General features: G+C 38.3%; 1 protein-coding gene across 1 annotated transcript in view; it reads right to left on the reverse strand.

Annotated features, from left to right (window-relative positions):
- Positions 1-1320: 1320 nt before the first annotated feature.
- The window catches only part of GPR179 (G protein-coupled receptor 179), a 1377357-nt gene continuing 1355386 nt past the window's right edge, over positions 1321-23291 (reverse strand). The window contains exon 11 of the mRNA XM_044055354.1: positions 1321-5247. Coding sequence (XP_043911289.1) covers positions 1894-5247 — 3354 coding nt within the window. The 3' untranslated portion in view covers positions 1321-1893. The remainder of the gene's footprint in view (positions 5248-23291) is intronic.

The following is a 23291-nucleotide window of genomic DNA, read 5'->3' on the forward strand; positions in this document are numbered from 1 at the left end:
GCTTTCCTTTCTTTCTGTCCACCTGCTGACTGCCTCTGCCTGGCCATTTTTTCTGATGTCTGGATACATTACTGACCACATTTCACTGCTGTACTATTTAGATGTCTTGCAAGCAAATGGCAGAGGATTAGTGTTTAAGTTAGCTGTGTTAATGATAGGAGGCAGCAGGCTGTGTTAACTTGAGGGAGGCTGAGGCTTAGGCCAGAAAGCCACAAGTCAAAAAATATTTCAGAATTAACAAAAAGTGGTGGGTTTTTCACCAAAATATTTGTGTGTGTGTGCATGTACGTGTGTGTGTGTGTGTGTGTGTGTGTGTGTGTGTGTGTGTGTGTGTGTGTGTGTGTGTGTGTGTGTGTGTGTGTGTGTATCTGTGCATGTACATGTTGAGTGTGTGTATCTGGAAGAGCATGAAATTGCACCAAATGCATGCTCGTTAAGCATATGAAATGTGAATTTAAGGCATTAAAAACATCATGTTACTGAAGTGCTTTTCTACTGAACCACTGAAATGTCATTGATGTCAAAACTAACTGATTAGTACAGTCCATGGAGTTACACACTTCCTTACAATTATGTTAGCATGGAGTTACATACTTCCTTAAAGCTGTGTTAGCATGGAGTTACATGCTTCCTTACAGCTGTTAGCATGGAGTTACATGCTTCCTTGGAGCTGTGTTAACATAGAGTTACATGCTTCCTTGCAGCTGTTAGCATGGAGTTACATGCTTCCTTACAGCTGTGTTAACATAGAGTTACATGCTTCCTTACAGCTGTTAGCATGGAGTTACATGCTTCCTTACAGCTGTGTTAACATAGAGTTACATGCTTCCTTACAGCTGTGTTACCATGGAGTTAATGAATAAGAGTAAGCAGGGGTTGGAGTCCAAAAATCAACCACATGGAAGGTGCAAGGGGGTGTAGCTTCCCTAAAAAAACTTTCCTTGATTTCAGATGGTTGTTTGCTTTTGGCAGATGTGTGTGTGTGTGTGTGTGTGTGTGTGTGTGTGTGTGTGTGTGTGTGTGTGTGTGTGTGTGTGTGTGTGTGTGTGCACATTCGTTCACATACAAGCATGCATGTGCACAGAGTTGGGGAGTTCATGGTGCATATACAGTTTTTGTGATGATGTTCTTGTACCTCTTGTAACAGTTACATACTCTGAACATTAATTCAGATTCACCTGTTTGCTTTTAGAGTGTGATTTGTGACACAGCTGTTTTTATGTTAGAGTTTTCAACCATGTTTTAGCATTAATTAACAAGTTACACCATGCCAACCACTGCACATTTAAAAACAGAGGGGAAGTAAACAAGACAACGAGAGAAATGTTGCAAGATTATTTCATCAGATTTCACAAGAATACATGCTTTATAAATCTGAGCTGTAGATACATTAAATTAAAAAGTGATAATTTATTTTTCAATAATTCCAAGAGAATTTGAAACTGCATAAGAAACAGTTTTCTTGAATGTTTCCTTGGTATTCAATGGCGTAAGATACATAATAGCCCATGCAACCAGGTGATATGGTAGGTGACTTTTAAATATTACTGTGTCTGCATTCAAATAATTTCCCACCATTCTCACCTCAATATTTTCATTTTAGTCTAACTTAAAAATATAGCTTTGTAGAAAATTTTATGGAGTTTTGGTTAAAAATGACCAGCCAGATTCTGTTTCTTTACGTTCCTTGAAGCTGGCTTCATAATATTCCATATTTAGCATTCCTTCTGGCACCCACAGGTTAGCAACACAGAGAACAGTTTAAGGAAACTGCTGCAAGATCTGAATAGAGGTTGCCAAGTCTGTGGTGAGCTCTGTGTCTCAAGCTTTAGGGTCTGTTCATAATCACATCTAAAGTAAGGATTCCCTATCTGTTCCTTTCTTATCTTTGTTTTATTCAAAATCCCATGGACAGACATCTGGATTTTTAACTTGTTTAGGATTAAGACACTCTCTGTACTCCATACTTTCCCCATGCTTGACTTTCTCAGTATTGCTGGGAGCTGTATCGTGTACTTCCCATGGACATACATCTGCCAACTTACTGGCCTGACTAGTGTCTTCTTTTGTTAACTTTGGCTCTTCTGTTTCCCAGGGACATACATCTGATACCTTTTGGCTGCTTTTCTCCTGCTTTCTTGAGACAGCCTGAGTTTGCTCGACTTCCCAAGGACACACTTCAGCAATTTTGCTCAGTTTAGGTTCTTCACACTCCCAGGGGCACACTTCTTGTTTGCTGCATGGCTTCTCAAGTTTTTCTTGCGCATTATCTCCTAGGCTTACAGCTCCAGCAGTTTTGTTGACAGTTAAGTCTTCAGCCTCCCATGGGCACACTTCTGCCTTAATGCTGTCCTCACTACTTGTTGTACCTGCTTTGGTTTCCATGGCTGCCCAAGGATGAACCTCCATTGTTTTCTTATTAGTAAAGGTGACTGGTTTACTTTTCATAGTATCAGTTTCCTCCCCTTCCCAAGGGCACACCTCAATGAGTTTGTCATTTACTTTGTTCAGCCTCCCCACTGAGGACTTTGGCTCTCCATCACTGCCTACTGAGCTCTGTTTGCTGGAAGACTTTTCCATTTTTCTTTGTAAGGCATCTGCTTCCTTTTTAGTAGCCCCAGTTTTGTTCTGATTCCCATCCTCCACGCCCCATGGGCACACTTCATCTGCTTTGCTACTGCCTAAACATCTTGCTTGTATTTCATCTGCCCCACTTGGGCAAATTTCAGCCTTTTTACTGACTGGCTTATTTGTTTCCTTTGGTGTAACCTGATCTATTTCAGCTTCCCATGGGCATATTTCAGCTTTTTTACTGTCTAGCTTATCTCTTTCCTTTGGTGTAACCTGATCTATTTCAGCTTCCCATGGGCATATTTCAGCTTTTTTAGTTACTGTCATACTGGTTTGTTTGGGTGATACCTTATCTATGTCAGTGTCCCATGGACATATTTCAGTCATATTAGTGACTGGCATGACTGTTTGTTTTGGTGTTACCTTATCTACATCAGTTTCCCATGGGCATATTTCAGCCTTTTTGCTAACTGGCATATCTGTTTGTTTTTGTGTTACCTTATCTATGTCAGCATCCCATGGGCATATTTCAGCTTTTTTACTGACTGACATATCTATTTGTTTTGGTATTACCTTATCTCCATCAGTTTCCCATGGGCATATTTCAGCCTTTTTACTAACTGGTATATCTGTTTGTTGTGGTGTTACCTTATCTATGTCAGCATCCCATGGGCATATTTCACTAATCTGACTGTCAGTTTTTGACAATTCCCTTGCCACAAGTTTTAGAGCCTCACCATTCTGTGGATGTACTGATTTCATGTTTGTTGCCTCATTTGTGGAAGTGCCATCTTCAACATCCCAAGGGCAAATTTCTGCTAAGTTGGCATCAGAAACTTTATTTTTTCCTGGTTTAATTTCAGAAAGATCCACCATTTTACTGTTGTTGTTAGACTGGCTGAGGATATGTTCATCAACATCCCAAGGGCATACTTCAGCTAGTTTGTTTTGGGAGGTTACTGCTTTTTCTTTATTCTCACTGGATTTGCCATCCTGTTTTGTTGTGTTACGGAAAGGCATTTTTTCCCCCAGATAATTACTTTCTGATGTACTGGAACTCTCTTTCAGAGTTTTACTTCCCTCTTCTTTGCCTAATTCTTTTTGGCTATGATTTCTTTCTTTTGTCTTGCCACTATGGGTTCTATCTTTCTCTTTCACAGAGTTCTTACTTTTTCCTGGTGTCATTAGATTTTTCATGGACAATCCAAAGCCCTTACCTGAACTTCTGTGAAAGGGGCTTCTTGAACTTTTTACTTTGAGAGATGAACTTCCAGACAAATGAGGTCCTTCTGAAGACACGGACTGAGACCTTTTGTCAATGTGCTTTTCCTTTTTATCAGTGTCAACATTATCTGTACTGACGTGATCCCATGGACAGACTTCTGCACTTATGCTTGATTCTGTGAAGGAGCTGCCTTTCAGAGAAGCCAGAGAATGTCCTTTTGCATTATCAAGTGATTTACTTGGTAAGTCTGACTCAGGAGATTTCTCAGTTTTGCCAGGAATCCCGCTGCTATCCCTGTGGTGCAATTTATCTAACTTAGTTGACTCTTCTGACTTTTCTTTCTCACATTCTATATGGGCCCTGGAAGCTGTATCGTCTGTACATGGTCCAGTTTGAGATTGTTTGGGTAACTCCTCTTGAGTTTCCCAAGGGCATACATCACTTCGGGCTACATTGTTCTGATTTGAGCTTTGGTGTTTCGCTGCATGCTCTGGCATCTTCTTCTTGCTGGCATCATGAAGCTTTCCTGTCCAATGAGAACTGTCCACACTGTTACATTTCAGTGGTGCATAGGTGACATGTTTTTGAATTTTGTTATCACTTGGTGGTGGCATATCCTGCATTTCCCAAGGGCACACTTCTGCTACATCAAAGCTTTCTTTAAGAAGTGAACTTGTTTGCCCTTGTAGAATTTCCCCTAGTGTCTGCTGCTGCAGAGGAGTTGTAGACCCTTTATCACTATCTTCAGAACTTTGTAAGTTTACCAAGGACTGCACTTCACTGGGTGGCGGTCCAGTTGATACTTTGTTACTGTCATCTTTTGTTAGTTTACAGTTATCTTCTAGGCTATATGCCTTTGATGTCAGCAAGAGCGCCTTCTCCTTTGCACTTGCTATGACGCTGAGAGACTTTTGTAAGTTGAACGGTCTTGGATGAAGTGGCTTTTTGTCGGATGTTAAATTGTGTGCACTGGCAGACTTGCATACCAGAGGAGCTGCATCAAGTGAATCACTGTCTGATTTCTCTGAGGCTTTTTTGGCTAACTTCTTCCTCATTAAAGAATCTAGTAGGGATGTGTCTTTGCTTGTGGCTTCAAATTTTTGTGGTGTACACTCCCCCTCATCCCGTACGTGGTCATATGTACTGTGGGACTTCCTTAGCGAGAACACTTTGTGTTTCAGAGAGTCATCTTTTACTTTCATGCTTGAACTTGTGTTATCAATGAGCTTTTTCTTGTAGGAGCCCGAGTGGCTCCCTCCACCAATGGAACCATCCCTCTCATCCCTGCTGCACTGACGGCTCATAGACTCGGGAATCTCTGTGATACGTCTCATGATTGAGCGTCCTAAGCCTTTCCTAGAACTCCTCTTTTTCTGCAGATGGGGGTTGTTAGCTGTCATCTTCTTAGTTTTGTGGACTTCAAGCTGGGCATACAGTTTCTTCAGCTCTTCCTAACAACAGCAAAAAACGTAAAGACATTAACTAAACATAGTGTTTGCATATAAAGTTCTCACTTTATTTTATATAGTAATTATATAGAGAAAACAAAACTATTCCATTCCAGTTATGACATATATTCTTATAAGCACTGTTACAGCTGATTTCTTAGAAATTTGCTTTCTGTGTGTGACTGCAGTCATTACCTTGTGAATGTTATTTTGCTGCTTATGTACTTCTTTGAATGTATTGTTTTACTGTTTCATGTACAGTTACTATACTAGACACACTTTTCTGTTGTTGAGTCAGATTTCATCAGTAAATTATGTGTTTTTGTCTGTTTATTGCATCCCTTAATGGGTAATTAAACTGGTCCATGGACCCATTTCAGCCTCAACCCCATCCAAAAAGACAGAGACAAAAAAAAAAAAAAATACAAGTTGAATTTGCAATAAAACAGAAAAATTTACCCAATATACATTACTCATATTTTAGGTGCATGCATACACTGAAGTAATACAGTTAAATGAGAGCACCATGGACTTCATTTACAAAATATACATTTAAAGTACATTTTTGCCAAAAAGGTCTAAATAAGTAAAGGCAATGTTAGTTGCAATATGTATGGTCTTAACAGGGTTAGTTATTATAGGGCAGCTGCGTTCTGTTTGCCTTTGGAACAGGCTGTTCCCGAAAAGGGGTTCTAAGAACAGTTTAAGTACCCAGTTAAAAAATAATACAAAAGCAAATAAACAAATGCAGTCCTGAAAGTTGTTGTTGTCTTTCGGCTTTTCCCGGTTAGCGGTCGCCACAGCGGAACTCCGGTCTGCTAATGATTGGCAGTAGATTTTCAGGAACGCCAAGGTGCCAGCTCGACGTTCAAAGTTCAACAAAGGCACGCCCATTTACGCATGTCTTTCGAACACCCACCCAACCGTGGGGAGGACATGCATACTCCACACAGAAGGCACTCCCCACACTCCAGCCAAGAATCGAATGGGAGAACCTCTTGCTGTGAGGCAGCAATGCTGCAATCCTGAAAGGAAAGTACTATATTCCAAAGATGAACACCTCAGACAACAAGCCATGGAGCCTCACATTTCATACAAGATACTGAGTGCCCTTATTTCTAAATTGTGGGAATTTAGAGGTAGTAATAGATGGTAAGGGGTGCAGGTGGTAAAGTCCCCTACTGAGGCAGTGCTAGTAAAAGTGGAGGGTGAAGACCTCCCACAGACAATGACTGTTAGAAGTTTTCAGTGCTGTTTGGATAGCTGCAATCAGTCAAGCATTAGGGAAAGCATTTATTTTTGGAAGAAAATACAATATTTCTTCAAAGAGTGGGCTTTTTAAATTCAGACCATGTATACGAGTTGTACTGTATACATGGCATAAGTATTTCTTACCAGTATCACCTTCTGATAGCTGTAGTTGTTTACTAACTATATAATGGACTTCACTACAAGACTACATGTCAGAGCAGTCTGATACTTTGGTCCAAAACGTACACAGTTAAGTAATTTAAAATTAATTCATGAAGTGTTTTACATTATTTATTCAGTGATGGCAACACAGATGCCACTGAAGGACAGTAGAGTATGTGTTGGCGGGAACAAACGGATGGATGAGAACGTGATTAGGTGACTAGAAAAAAGGTAGAGAGAAGGAACTCAATTCTTTGAAGAGATAAACTATTAGGCTTATATCATCTGCTTCCCGCTGTTGTAGAAGACTTAGCATCAGTGAGTACTGAACCACTGGCCACACTGTGTATTCTTAGTAACTGGAGTAGTGCTGTAATATTGGTAATTGAAGAGGTTTGCCCCTTTACAGAAAACGGATATAGGAAGCAGTCAGGCAGTTATCACTTGTACGACTCAATTTCATTCCAGGAATGGTTATGGAAAAAGGCTTGAAAGATGAGCTCATACAGGTTCTGAGTTGATTATCTTGGCTGCTACCACTGATACCAGGGGTACAAGTTCACAGAGCAGGGATTGTCCTCCAATTCAGACTGACTCATATCTATAACTGAATCATCAGTGAGATGGATAGGAAGAATCCCTTGGACATGGACTCTATGGATTTCAGGAGAGCCACTGACAAAGATGTTAGATGGAGAGTGAAAGAGTATCAGAATGGAGGTCCAACCTTTTAAAATGGATAGGAAACTGGCTGTCTAGGGGTAAACATGGGATTATAATTGCATGAGAAGTTAGTAATAGGGAGCCCAGGGTTCAGAGATTGGGAGGGTCTGTTTTAGTATCTCTGTGTCAGATATCCTACTGGAGTTAGGGAACCCCATATATTTCACTATGATTGGAGACTATGATTAGTTTAAATGCTGATGATATAGAACTGGGTGTGTTAGTCACATAGGTGAGAGGTCAGTCTCCAGACAGATATGTAATAGCTTATAGACTGCTGAGTGAATGGAGGACAAGAATGACTCAATGTAAGAAGCGCAAAGTTATGCCCTTTGGTGGGATATAGGGAAAAATAAATTATTGGTAGGATGACCCCTATCAAAACAGAAGAGGAAAAGGATCAGGGGTCATAATGTGTCTTAAACTGACTCATGCTATACAGGACATAAGGGCATTGATGCAGCCATCACAATAGCATGATGTGGAGTTTGGATGCAGTGGTCATTATCTGGTATAAAGGACTGAGCACCTGTACAAGGAGAAAGAGCACTGATGAAGCCATCAGAATAGCATGATGTGGAGTCTGGATGCAGCAGTCATTATCTGTTGTAAAGGACTGAGCACCTGTAGAAGGCAAAAGGGCACTGATGCAGTCATCAGAATAGCATAATGTGGAGTTTGGATGCAGTGGTCATTATCTGTTGTAAAGGACTAAGTCAACACCTGTACTAATGCCTACATTTTTGGAGAACATGCCAAAGAAGATAAATTACATGTCTAGAAAATGCTGACAAGAAGTTATGAGAAAGCTGAAGCAAAGCTGAATAGCTGTAGTATGAAGAGTGACTTCAGCAACTGCCTACTTGTACATTAGAAGAAAAATGGGGTAAATGATGCTGTCTAGATATACCACATTGTTGTGGGGGAAACAGGAAGTGTTATGTAAGGGCAAAAGTAATTTCAATAATTTCCCTGGTACAAGATAAAATAAAAACATCTCACTTTGTTAAGGAATACAAATTCTTCTTCTTCAAAATACTGGCGTGAACAGTATTCAAAGATTAAGGACAGTACTCACAGATTACTACAGTACTCATAGATTATGGAACTAACACATTACAGAAGTACTCACAGATTACTACAGTATTCACATATCATGACAGTTTTCTCAAATTGCTGCAGTATTCACAGATTACTCCAAAACTCACAGATCATGACAGTACTCTCAGAATGTGACTGTACTCACAGATTACTACAGTACTCACAGATTACTACAGTACTCACAGATCATGACACAAACAGATTATAGCAGTACTCAGAGACTATGGCTTTATTCATAGATTATGGCACTAAGATTATAGCAGTACTCAAAGACTATGACTTTATTCATAGATTATAGCACTAACTGATTATAGCAGTACTCAGATTCTAACAAGATTCTCAGATTGCAGTTGTTCTCTTAGGTTACACAGCACTCACAGATTAAGGCTGCATTTACAGATTGCAACAGTACTCGCAGATTTAGTCACACATTTCACTTCTTGTGTACATTTTATCATGCCTGCAGACCATGCTCAAGCATGTTATTAAAAGTAAGTAAATCGTGTAAGTGCATACTAAGTTTATGTACAATATTATGCAAGTTTAATTGTAATTGCATACACTACATTTTTGTGTCGTATTATGTAGCTATGTCTGTTACTACTAGTGTCTTGTACTCATGCCTTAAATATACATATTTTTGTAGACTATTAATGGTTTGCAACAAGGCTAGTAAACATCTTACGATAGTATTAAAATCTGTCAAGACTAAACCTGAAGTGAAATTAGTTAATGATAAAAACTGCAGAAAGTTTTCCTGCTATGTAAACAACAGCAAGCAAGCTAAGTCTTGGTCAGTTGGGCAGACTGGGCATAATATCAGATTACTTTTTGCGGCAATTAAAATTGCAAATCTGTTTAATTTCTATTTTGCAATTTGTAATGGGGTCTCTTTTAAGAGTAAGGTATAAGTGGAATAAATGAAATCATGACAGATACAATCTCTGTATCTTTGAACAAAATTAAGAGCTGTTGTAGTCCAGGGCCTGACAATTTCCCTGGTTTCTTTATGAAAGAAATAATGACATCCGTTATTACACTCCTAACCATGTAGTTTATTCACATACTATTTACCAGTTTTGTTCCCCATAGTTTGAACTGTGGAAATGTTGTTTCATTCCACAGAGGAGGAGCTTTCAAATCACTGTCCCATTAGTATGATACCCCTTATAAGTAAGTGTTTTGAAAGATGCCTGATGTTAAAATTGGCTCATTGGTTGATTTATAAACTTTTTTTGAATCAACTAATATGGTCATGGACCATAGTATTAGTGCAGTGGTGGTATTGCCACGGACCATAGTATTAGTGCAGTGGTGGTATTGCCATGGACCATAGTATTAGTGCAGTGGTGGTATTGCCATGGACCATAGTATTAGTGCAGTGGTGGTATTGCCACGGACCATAGTATTAGTGCAGTGGTGGTATTGCCACGGACCATAGTATTAGTGCAGTGGTAGTATTGCCACGGACCATAGTATTAGTGCAGTGGTGGTATTTCTGAATTTGTCTAAAGCTTTCAGTATCACTCTTCATCATGATAATAGGCTCCATGATTGACATGTCTGTGACTTCCTTAATTATTAAACAAACTTCCACTTGAAGAGTTAAGATTAGTAACTATATTTTAGACTGGGTACGTATCAAGGCTAGAGTTCCACAGGAGTCAGTGTTGGGACTGATCCTTTTCAACATGGTCTTTCCCAAAGTCCTCTGTCTAGTAATTTCTAGATGGCAAAATATGCTGATAATTTAAAATTGTTACTTTAATAACAAAGCAGTAGCCGTTTAAATTTACATTAACTATCTTAGTTTAGCGAATTCAGGGATGATTGACAATGGGTTAAAAATTAATCAAGGCCAAAGTGGTCTAATGTACTTTGATAGATTTCAGCCTATGTTGGGTCTGTTGTTGGATGACTGTATTATTTATTTATTGACATTTGATTACCGGGGAAGTCTGACTGGGTAGGAGTCTATTGTCAGCAGGGGCCCACAGAGAAAAACTCCAAAGTATTATAAAACATTTTAAAAACAATAATTTTACAGTCTTCAAAAATAATACAAAATAGACCTACAGTTTAGATAATTGTATGAAACTAGACATAATATGAAAACATTGGTTAAAAATAGATACAACTTATATAACAATGATTTAATATTTAGAGAAATCTTACCAGTTTATAGTAAAATTAAAGGTAAGTTAGTCTAATACAAACAGGAATTGCAATATGAAGTGAGAGAAAAGCAGGCTTATGGTATATTTAGAGAGAAAGCCAGGGGGAGAAATTGATAAACGTAAGAAAGTCAGTGAGGAAGGGAGAGTAAGAACATGTAAGGTAAGAATAAGTACTTGTTCACATTTAGGGATATAGTTTATCTTGGTGTTGAACAACAACAGAGACAACTTTTGGCTAGGACGTCTTTCAGAGTGGTTTTGAAAGATGGAAGGGAGGGTATTGACCTGATGGATAGAGATAAGGGGTTCCAGGCCTTAGCAACATTGTACAAGTGCAGACAATGCCCAGCAGATTTGATAGGTTTGTGGACAGACATGAGTGTTTGGTCATTGAAAAGTGATGACTAACTGGAAACATAGTCGTGTAGTATGTTATTTAGTGCTGGACAAGCAGATGGATGCTGGATACTTTTATAGGTGATCAGAAACTGTGTATAAAATACTGGTGTGAACAGTATTCAAAGATTAAGAACAGTACTCACAGATTACTACAATGATCATAGATTATGGAACTAACACATTACAGAAGTACTCACAGATTACTACAGTATTCACATATCATGACAGTTTTCTCAAATTGCTGCAGTATTCACAGATTACTCCAAAACTCACAGATCATGAGAGTACTCTCAGAATGTGACTGTACTCACAGATTACTACAGTACTCACAGATTACTACAGTACTCACAGATCATAGCAGTACTCATAGATCATGACACAAACAGATTATAGCAGTACTCAGAGACTATGGCTTTATTCATAGATGATGGCACTAAGATTATAGCAGTACTCAAAGACTATGACTTTATTCATAGATTATGGCACTGATTATAGCAGTACTCAGATTCTAACAAGATTCTCAGATTGCAGCTGTTCTCTCAGGTTACACAGCACTCACAGATTAAGGCTGCATTTACAGATTGCAACAGTACTCGCAGATTTAGTCACACATTTCACTTCTTGTGTACATTTTATCATGCCTGCAGACCATGCTCAAGCATGTTATTAAAAGTAAGTAAATAGTGTAATTGCATACTAAGTTTATGCACAATATTATGCAAATTAATTGTAATTGCATACACTAAATTTTTGTGTCATATTATGTAGCTATGTCTGTTACTACTAGTGTCTTGTACTCATGCCTTAAATATCCATTTTTTTGTACACTGCTAATGGTTTGCAATAAGGCTAGTAAACATCTTACGATAGTATTAAAATCTGTCAAGACTAAACCTGAAGTGAAATTAGTTAATGATAAAAACTGCGGAAAGTTTTCCTGCTATGTAAACAACAGCAAGCAACCTAAGTCTTGGTCAGTTGGGCAGACTGGACATAAAATCAGACTACATTTTGCGGCAATTAAAATTGCAAATCTGTTTAATTTCTGTTTTGCAATTTGTAATGGGGTCTCTTTTAAGAGTAAGGTACAAGTGGAATAAATGAAATCATGACAGATACAATCTCTGTATCTTTGAACAAAATTAAGAGCTATTGTAGTCCAGGGCCTGACAATTTCCTTGTTTCTTTATGAAAGAAATAATAATATCCGTTATTACACTCCTAACCATGTAGTATATTCACATGCTATTTACCGGTTTTGTTCCCCATAGTTTGAAATGTGGAAATGTTGTTTCAATCCACAGAGGAGGAGCTTTCAAATCACTGTCCCATTAGGTATATTAATAGAGAACCACAGTAATACAGTGTATATAGAGAGCCATATAGAGCAAGTTGTGACATAGTACTACATTAAGCACAGCATAAGACTATGACAGTAAACATTCATGGGATTAACCAATATGTTAAAAGAGTGGTATAAATATGCCAAAACACCAGCAACTGACATTGCATACTTGTTTTAAGGGCACAGGCTCAACATACATAAAGTTATCCAATCTGAATAAAACTGATACAAATACCAAGGTATTTTCATTGTTCTACACAGTCTTAGAACAAATAGAAATGTCAAAACATATGGCACACACCTGCATTGTGAAGGAAGATAGTGACTGAATGGAACAGGAGACAATAGTGAAGGAGATATTTAGCAATACATTCTACTACAGTGACCCTCCCATACTCAGGTCATATTATAACAGAGAGTAATCAGTTTATAGCCTGTACAAAGCAATTAACAAAAAAGACACAAAGTAGAACAGGTTTTCTTTCATCTCCTGAATGCAGAAATGTGGGATCTAGTGAGACCAAGTAACTGGCATATACAGTGCAACATACTAGTCAGGAGAAGGGACATTGGACAACTTAGTAAATGGTCCTTAGAGTGTGAGGACCACTCCTTTGAGAGGGGGGATGTTACAGATACTTTCCAGCTCAGGGCAGGCACACATCTTACTAGTTGAAATTAAAACACAGCAAGGTTCCTCATGTTAAATTTGCTAGCATTGTACAGTGACAAAATTCTCAGTAGATGGGCCTTGAGGCAGAGCTCCAGCAGTAATGGTGTCTGATATAATGACCACAGGGTCTACACTGTGAAGGAAAGTGGTGACAGAGAGGAAGAGGAGACAACAGTTTATCGTATTGCTGAAGTTACAGAATATAAATATCTAGGTAACACCAATTCCAGTATTTTTTTTTTAATTTAAAAAAACATTCAAGTTGTAGGAAACAAAGCTGGTTTTGCCTTTGGGCTTGTTTATGAAATATCATCACATGCTGTGTATTGACAGTGGTTAAACTATTTACTGACTATGTAAGGCCAATACTTGAATACAGTTCTTTGATCTGTGCCTACATTAAGGGGGATTGCTTATTCTTAAAAGAGTTCAGAGGAAGATTATGAGAAGTATTCTTAAAAATACACAATTAGGCTATTTTGGTAGATTCCAGTCTTTGGGTGTATCTTCCTTTTGTTATAGGTATGTAAGAGGATAACTTTGGCTTATAAAGCACAACAAGATGAGGAACTGAAGTCCATTCTCAACTTACAATTGGTTCAAAGTAGTTAAATCTCTACATATAGCCATGTTACATACTGGACTCCTGTGGTAGCATGTCCACAATTAAATCCAGTTCTTATTCTACTGCTTAGTAATGGAACAAATTGCCACTGGCTATGAAAGTAAGTCGTTGTCTAATTTTGATTCTGGATGTATCCATTAGTTTACTCAATAATGCCAGAGTCTGCATTTTTAAAGGGCCTTTTGACCTACATGCAGTTGTTCTCCATCAATAACTCTTACTTTTAGTAAATCAAACCATGCATAGTTTTTGGATTGGCAGAACCCATATCATTATAGTCAGGGGGATTTGCTCAAGACAGAAAAATATCACTTATGGTATCCCACAAGGCTATGTCCACAGTCCCCTCCTCTTTCTTTTATATTTCTGTGACATAAAAGCTAATATCAAGCTGCTTTGGCTAACTAAGTTTGCTGATGATTGCAAAGTGGGGACAGTTGTCAAATCCCATTCTAATACTCAAATTCTCCAGCAAGGCTGGTGAAAAAAATGCATGGTGTATTAATCATGGACTTACTGTTAATAACAAGAAATCTAGCATAGTTTTCTTTGGTAAATCTAGCATCACTACTGCTTGCCATATGCAAAACATTCCACTTAAATTTAACGCGGTCATCAAGGACTTGGATAAAATGGTGATAGACTCTCCTTTGACCACAATGTTGCTGCAGTGGTTAGAAAATCCTTCTACCTTACTTAGTTTATGCTTTGAGGCATCACTTCAAGTTCCAAAGAAGTTATAATCCCTTTGTATTCATTCTTTATTAGGCTCATCATTGAATATAATGCATCCTTTGTCATGTAACTCGCCAAGCACCTAAGCCAACGTGAGAGACCTCAACATTTGCTTACCATAAAGATGTCATGTCTTGATATACTTGGTTAGTCTGATAGACTAAAAGCTCTGTTGCTCTACTCAGTGTCATACAGACTTCTGAGGGGTGATATCTGCCTAGTTTTCTGTGCTATGAATGACCCAGCAGTCTTTGAACTACTTCTAAACAGACCAAGTGATGAAGCAAAAATCCGTTCTAGAGATTTAAATCTTCATTTTCACATCATCATGACCAGATGGCATGACAGATACCTAATCAAACATATTACCTGCTTCTGGAATGGGCTGTCCTTGCCTATCAAGCAAAGTACTTCCCTAGCAACCTTTAAAACCAATCTGGATGACTGGATGACTAGCCAAGAAAAAATCCATTACCATTTTCTTGCTAGCTAGCTACAGGTCCTACACTCTGAACCAGGAAACCTATACATCATACCTGAAGTTACTAGAATCACTCACCATCCAGCCCAATACTATACTCATGGGTGATTTTAACTACCTTGCCATTAATTCAGAAGCATATGCAACCACTAACATGCAGGCCCAAAGATTTCTTGACTTTTTAAATTCAAATGCCATGGAGAGGCTAGTCTGCAGTCCCACTAGGGGAGCAACTATCCTAGATTTGGTAGTCACAAATATGGGAGAGTGCTGCACCTCCCCCCTGTTTTTTAATCTCTCCAAGTCTTTTCAGTTTCTAATACCATGATGGGAGTGGACCCCATTCCTAAGTCAAAATACAATAAAAGTTCATGAAATTAGTGCTGTTTCAATCTTTAATGTCAGTCAGAAGTGCTCTTCACAGCACCCGCGATGTCCCCAGTAATGACTCCTTCTGCAATTCGTATGGCGTTACATGTATTGGTAGCATATCTAAATATGATTGTAAATTCTGTTTTATAAGACCCGTTGCTCCTACTACTATTAGAACTGTCTGGGTATCTTTCTTACACATTATTCTTGTTTCTGCCTGCAAATACTAATATTTTGTGACTTTGTGTCTCTCTGTACACAAGACACTGTAGTCACTGGGTGTGGTGATTTCAATACTCAATGCTACTTTTGTCTTCTTTTCATGGACCACTATATCTGGTTTTCTAGCATCTATCTTTTGAACTGTTGGTAATGGGTGATCCCATGTGATGTAAACTTCATCATTTTCTATGATGCTTTGTGGCTCATGTTTCCACTGTTTTTCTGCCACTTCAATACCATGATGTTTGCACAATCCCCAGTGCAACAGTCTTGCCACATTATTACTCCTTTTAGCATACAGTCCTTCTGCCATTAGTATGTCACAACCAGCAACAAGGTATGTGACTGTTTCCAATTCCATTTTACAAAACCTATATTTGTCTGTTTCTCCCAGATGTTCAATAGATTTTATAAACAAATGTGTACGTAGCCCCCTATCTTGGGCTGCCAATATTAACTTTCCATCTCTTGGTTTGAAAATTCACCTGTCCTTAACCATTCCTGTGTTCAGTCCTGATCAACATGAGGTTCTTCCAGGAGTTTTTTACACTTGCAACTATATTTATGCATTTTCCACATTTCTTGCCTTCTCATTTGGTCCTTCACCTTATATTCTTTCTTTTGTTTTTTGGCACATTCAGTTGCTGCCTGATTTTTATCTACTTCTGGTTTGATTTCCATTCCCACTTGATGCTGATATGCTTCTGCTAGACTAAGAAGGGAAGTCATCTTAGATTTATTCTCCTCATGTTCAAAACTTTCACTATTTTTGGGTCTTGTGAGATCAGCAGATATGTGTGACGTCCCACAATTGCAGATCTATACATGTAATCAGTTTCAAGGTGGCCCATACCTCCTTCAGAATAGGGAATATATAATCTTGGTATGCACTGATTTTTATAAATCATTTGATGAGCATGGAACGTCCTTCTTGTTTTCCTGTCTAATCTATCCAGCATGTTTTGGGGTCAGTCAATCACTCCAAAACTGTAAGTTAGGACAGGAAGAGCAAATTGGTTTATAGCTTGAATTTTGTTCCTAGATGTCAACTCTGTTTTCAGGATTAATTTAAGTCTTCTAAAGTATTCTTTACTAAGTTTTATTCACATTTGTTCATGTTTTATTGTTGATCCTTCATCAATTCCCAAATATTTATACACTCTCTCTTGCTCAAGTTCTTTTATATCACATTCTTGTCTCAAACTGATATTTTCTTGGTGATGCAGTTTTCCTGCTTTAAAGGTTGCTTTTGCACATTTATCAAGACCAAATGACATTCTTATATCATCTGTAAAAGTTTTGACAACTTGCAGTTGTACTTTTAGTTCCTCATTTGATGAGCTCTACAGTTTTAAATCATTGACAAAGAGAAGATGAGAAGTATTTACACTTTGTTGTTTTCTAGGAGCCAAATTATAGCCATGGCCTAAGCTGTTAAGTAAACATCTTAATGGGTTAAGGTCAAGGCAGAATGGCAATGGTGACAGAGAGTCGCCCTGGAATATGCCCCATTTAATTTTTATCCCTGGAATAATAATTTGTCCTTTATCACGGCTTAATTGCAGAGTGGTCTGCCACTGTTTCATGGTCACTGTAATGTAACTGAACAGTATAGGGCGTATCTTATACATTTTTAAGCACTCTTTTATCAATGAATGTAGGATGCTATCAAATACTTTTTTGTAGTCAATCCATGCCATACTTAGATTCTTCCCCCTTTTACAGTTCTCCACTATGACTTTAACCAACAAATGATCCTTTGTTCCATATGACTTTCTTTTATTGCCCTTTTGTTCTACTGCCATAAATAAGTTTTCTTCTAAATGACTATAAACTCTGTTGGCAGCAATTCCAGTGTATAATTTATATGTTGTCAGAAGGCAAGTTATTGGTTTATAATTTTTAGAGTAGTCTGCAGGTTCACTCTTAAGTAGGAGCATTGTTTTTTTCTGTTGTTAGCCAGGTTGGTGTTTGTTCGGGGTGCACATATAAATAGTTCTTACTCATGGCTAAATTGTAGTACAAAGATGTTAATACTTTTAAAACAGAATTTATGTACTGCATCTGGGCCTGGGGTTTTCCAATTAGAGTTTTTTCTTAACTTTGTTTCAGTCTCTGGCTGTTACTTCATCCCATTTCATATCCTGTTCAGATATATCCTTCTTATTCTTTCTTTTATTTTGTCCATTTAGCCTTTTTATTATGTATCTATTTTTTCTTTTTTGTCAGTCTTTCAATTCCTTTTCCCTTGTTTCCCAATTCTCTATAAAACTTTTTGGGTCATCAATAAATTGCTTATTTTGTACTTTTCCTTTATATTTATCTGTGTATCTTCTAAGTTTTTCTGCTTGTGCTGAGACTTTTAGTTTATTTGCTTTTATCACATCTATCTTTCTAAGTATTTTTGTTGATCTGTTCTCTCTCTATACTCTTCTAACAGTGACACTTCTCTTAATTGCTTTATAGTTTTCTCTACTCGATTCTTCCATGATGGTATTCGATTTCTCCCCTTCCTTTCCCTCTCTACCCTGTTCTTGTCGTAGAACTTTATCAGTTATTAATTTAGCTGCACAGTAATATATCCTGTTACTTCTGTTATATTGCACGGATCTCTATGGACAGTCCTAATTATTGTCTTCATATGTTTTATCAAACTTCTGACTTTTTGGGTTTTATTGACCTTCTGCGATCTATTTCTTTCACTGATCTTAATATGTCTCTCTCTATTAAATCAAGCAACTCTTCCCTTAACTCATTTTCTTCTAAACTGAAGGCACATTTTTTGTTTTTCATTTCCTGCGGGCATTCTATAGATAGTTGTATAGCATCTTCTTAAGGCACTTTCTCTTCAATTTCATCCTGTGCCATCTTTTGCTGTGTCATATGGGACCTCACTTGCCTATGTCTCCTCAACATTGACTGCATCAGAGTTTCCCCAGTTTCCTGTTCCTTCCCTTGCTGTCCAACTTCAACTGAATTATACTGGTTTCCTGTGGAAGACTCTAAAATATCTTCATATGGCACCTGGCCAATTGCTTCCCATTCCACTGGTTTCCCCTTAATTTGGATATCCATTGCTCTATCCTGTTGTGGTGCTTTCTGAATTAGATTTTCTACACTGAATCCTTCACTTTGCAGGTGCTCCATAATCTCAGTTTTTATTTCTTTAACTTCTCCATTGCTAATCTCCCTATCTACTTTTCCACTTTGTCTTCTTATTTTTGTATTGTTCAGTTTTTCATGTCCAGATTCCTTTGTATTTCTCTTCAAACATCTTTGGTGATGCTCTTTTTGTATTGATTAGTTTTGCTTTCTCCTTTGCATAAATATTACATCATATTAAATCTTTTTTTCTTTCCCATGTTCATATTTCTTCTTCAGATATATCCTGACCTTCCTGTTTCTCCTTACTTTGGGGACTTGTTCCATTTTGCAGTGATGTAACCTGTTAGACCTTCTACACCAAATCCTTCACTTCACAGGCACTCCATAACTTCAACTTCTATTTTTTTAACTAATCTTCTTTTCCACTTTCCCTCTTTGTGATAATATTTTTTTATTGTAAAATTTTCCATATCTGGATGCCTTTGCCTGTATTTCTCTTCAAATAGCTTTGGGATGCCTTCTTCATATTGATTAATTTGACTTTTTCCTTTGCATAAATATTGCACCATATCAAATCTCTCTTTCTTTCCCATGTCCATATTTCTTTTTTATACTTTTGAGAAATCTCTAGGTTTTGTTGTTTATATTTTTGCAGTTCCTCAGATGCTTCTTTTTCCAAATAGATCAAAGTTTCTTGGTCTATATAATGTTTTTCACAAATCTGTTGTATTTATGAACACAGAATTTTATTTGAAGCTTCTGACAGTTTTTATTGTGGAAGTATTTTTCTTTCCTCTAATTTCTTTCTTAATCTCTTTGTATATTTTGTGCCTGGAAATGTTGGGCTTTTTGCATAATAGTAACAATACATAATTTCTTTCTTATCCTCAATAGTCCACTCTGTCATCTTTATGGCTCTTCTTTGGCCTATCAGTTTTTGTGATTTTTGTGGATTGCTACTTCCTTCTACAACAGGGGGGGCATCCTCCCCCTGGGCCTGGCCTGGCCCCATTGTAGGAATGTTTCCATATTTTGAGGATTCTACACTGTCATTTTTTCCAGTCCTGGCACCAGTGCACCTACCAGGATTGGCACTTTTTTATCCTGGGTCTTGTGCACCCAGCTATCTCTTTTAATTTTTGACCTACTTCTGACCATGATATATGCTATGTAAATACAGACTATACATCAGTGTCGTCATGGTGAGCTTTTGTGAAAAACAGGGTCCACCTCATGAAGGTACTCATCAAGACTTGAGGATGAATTCAATTTCAGCAATACTACTCTCCTTTGCTGCTGACTTATCATCTCTCCATTCAGAACCTGGAGCAGCTAGTCTGCACTCCCACTAGGGGAACAAATATCCTAGATCTGGTACTCACAAATATGGGAGAGTGCTGCCCCCCCCCCCCCCCCACAGTGTGATGTCCTCAATGTTAAGATTAGATCACAAAGCGGTGTCCCTTGAAATAAAGGAAAAACTAGTCCCCCCAACTAACCCCTAAACCTTAAGGAATTCTCTAAGGTAAATTATCCCCTATTAAGGGACAGCATAGCTAGTTTCCAAGCTCCCCCAAAGCCAGAAAACACAGAAACCTATGCAGAGGCATACACAAAAGCGCTGTATGACCATATAAGCAACTGCATAGAAATGTCAGTACCAGACCAAAATAAACCCAGGTCAAACTGCAAAAACAAGCCACCTGGTGGATCCCTGGTATTAATATGTTGTACAACAAAAGAAAGAAAATCCTGTTGAGAAGTAAGAGTGACTGTGCACAACACAACAAAACATCCCTCAGTAGTTCAGACAAGTGAATCAGGGAACTAGTCAAATCTTTGAAAGCAGACTTTGATGTAAAAATAGTCTCAAAAGCTAAGGATAACCATAAGGCATTTTTCAGTTATGTCTGCAATCTTAAGGGGAACACCCAGCAATGCGCATAATTAGTTGTAGATGGCATCACCTGTATTAAGCTAGAAGACATAGCAAATCTGCTGGACAAACATTCTGCGCTCAGATCACCTATCCATCCCCAGTTCTCCCTCCCCTGAAATCCCTTCCACCTGCGCATCGCCAGTTATCACCAATGAGAGGGTTGCCAATGCACTCTCTAAAGCTAAAAACATGGCTTTAATGGAGCCAGATAATATACTGGGTTGCCTCTAAAACAGCTTAAATCAGGATGTATCAGACCCATTATGATCTCTATTTAGCCACAGCCTTCAGACTGGCTTTGTCCTGACAGAGTGGAGGACGGCAACAATCATCCCTCTGCATTTTCTTTGAAAGTAGACTTTGATGTAAAAATAGTCTCAAAAGCTAAGGATAACCATAAGGCATTTTTCAGTTATGTCTGCAATCTTAAGGGGAACACCCAGCAATGTGCATAATTAGTTGTAGATGGCATCACCTGTATTAAGCCAGAAGACATAGCAAATCTGCTGGCTGACAAATTCTGCTCAAATTCCACCTCATCATCACCCCCAGTTCTCCCACAAGAAATGCCTTCCACCTGTGCATCGCCAGTTATCACCAATGAGAGGGTTGCCAATGCACTCTCTAAAGCTAAAAACATGGCTTCAATGGAGCCAGATAATATACTGGATTGCCTCTTGAACAGCTTAAATCAGGATGTATCAGACCCATTATGATCTCTATTTAACCACAGTCTCCAGACTGGCTTTGTCCCAATAGAGTGGAGGACGGCGACAATCATCCCTCTGCATAAAGGCGGGACATCTACTGACCCGGAAAATTACAGACCCATATATTTGACTAGTCTTATATGTAAGGTCATGGAAATAATAATCATGTACTTAATAAATAATGACATAGGAAAAATCAAAACACTGGACCCGACCCAGTTCACTTTTGTCAAGGGCAGGTCATGCCTACTGAGTATGTTGGATTTATTTGAGAAAGTCACTAATGCCGTGGATGAGAGTAAAACAGTACATACTGTTTACCTTGACCTGGCCAAAGCATTTGACACAATTTCTCATTCAAGTGGCTCACAGACAGGACACATGTGGTTAAAGTGGCTGAATCCAGATCCAGCAAAAGGCCAATTACTAGTGGTGTGCCACAGGGCTCAGTACTGGGACCACTCCTGTTTGGAATATACTTCTATGAAGTCAAGGCTAATGTGGAAGGCCTCTGGATGACAAAGTTTGCCAATGACTGCAAGCTGGGGGCAATCATTGAATCCTCCAGTGATGTAGATATCCTTCAGAAGGGTCTAGATCATACAAATGATTGATGCCAGAACCATAGCCTAAAACTAAATGCAGAAAAATGCATTATCATACCATTTGGGAAGTCAGATACCCCTGCAAATTACAACATCAATAGCACACCCTTAGAGTAGACTCAGAGGTGATTGATCTAGGTACACAGGTAGACAGTAGCCTGAACTTTGACTGCCATGTGTCCACAGTGATGAGGGAATCATTTTATGTAGCACAGTTTATAAGTAAAGGTATAGCATCCAGATCCAAGAAAATTATAGTCCTGCTGTACTCAGCATTCATTAGACCAATAATCGAGTACAGTGCACCATTTAGCATGTACTTGACTAGGCACTTAGAGCAGCTGGAGTGACCTCAGTGGTTCCTCACAAATAAAATAGAGGGGATAAACAGCAATGACTACATGGATAGACTAAAATCCCTATCCATTTACTCTGTCTCCTGCTGACTATTAAGGGGTGACCTATGCCTGACCTATAAGGCACTCAAAAATCCAGCCCTGATAGAGCTGCTACATATCCACAAGTCAAACGGTATGAGGGTCACTGGATCAAGGGATCTAAACTTCACCAGTGATTCAAACAAAACATGCTGGAGAGACAGGTATGTGCCTCAGATGTTGCTCCATCTTTGGAACAGGCTTCCTATCCACATTAAGCAGTGCCCCTCCCTGGCCATCTACCAAAGCAGTTTGGATCAATGCATGGGGAACTGCAAATTCACACTTGGGGTACTGCTTATGTCCCTTATGGACAGGAGAAATCTGTAAAATACTCAATGCACAGGCACAAAACCATGCCATCCTCTTCCCCTTAATGGCCATATACTGGGTATAATTGGGTTACATTGGCTAGGCTTGTAACAGCCATTAAGCCATTAGCCTAGTAATCTCCTATGACTTTATGAATCTATGGATGGGCAACTTGAAATTTTTGCCAGGAATGTTTGGAGAAAGTCTACTTAAAGGGAGGCACTGCTAGCCCCCCACTAGTATTCAGTGATGTGTCTGTGCTTCTTGATGGTCTCATTTGGCTGTATTTTTATTAAGAACCCATGAATTTATGAAAATATGCTGCGATGCCTTCTTCTTTCTGATCTTAAACCTTCACTTTTTAATTACGCTTAGAAAAACAGCCTTTCATTCGTAAGTAATATCAGTGTAAATAATACATTCCATTGATTAGCTTGCTTAGTAGGCACTTAGGATGATGATGATGATGATAATATTCAACAAAAAACATTTTCTCAATCAACATTAGGCAACCTGTTGATGTATATATTACAACTATACATTATAATAATAATAATAATATACATTCTCAATCAAATTAGAGAAGCAGTCAATGCATAATATTTATACTAACATAAATTTTAATAGATTAAGTTGTGCATAAATATAATATTATTGGATGAACTTACTTATA

This window comes from Protopterus annectens, chromosome 13.part0 (assembly GCF_019279795.1).
Source record: "Protopterus annectens isolate FY-2018-M chromosome 13.part0, PAN1.0, whole genome shotgun sequence".
In the NCBI taxonomy this organism is placed as follows: Eukaryota; Metazoa; Chordata; order Ceratodontiformes; family Protopteridae; genus Protopterus; species Protopterus annectens.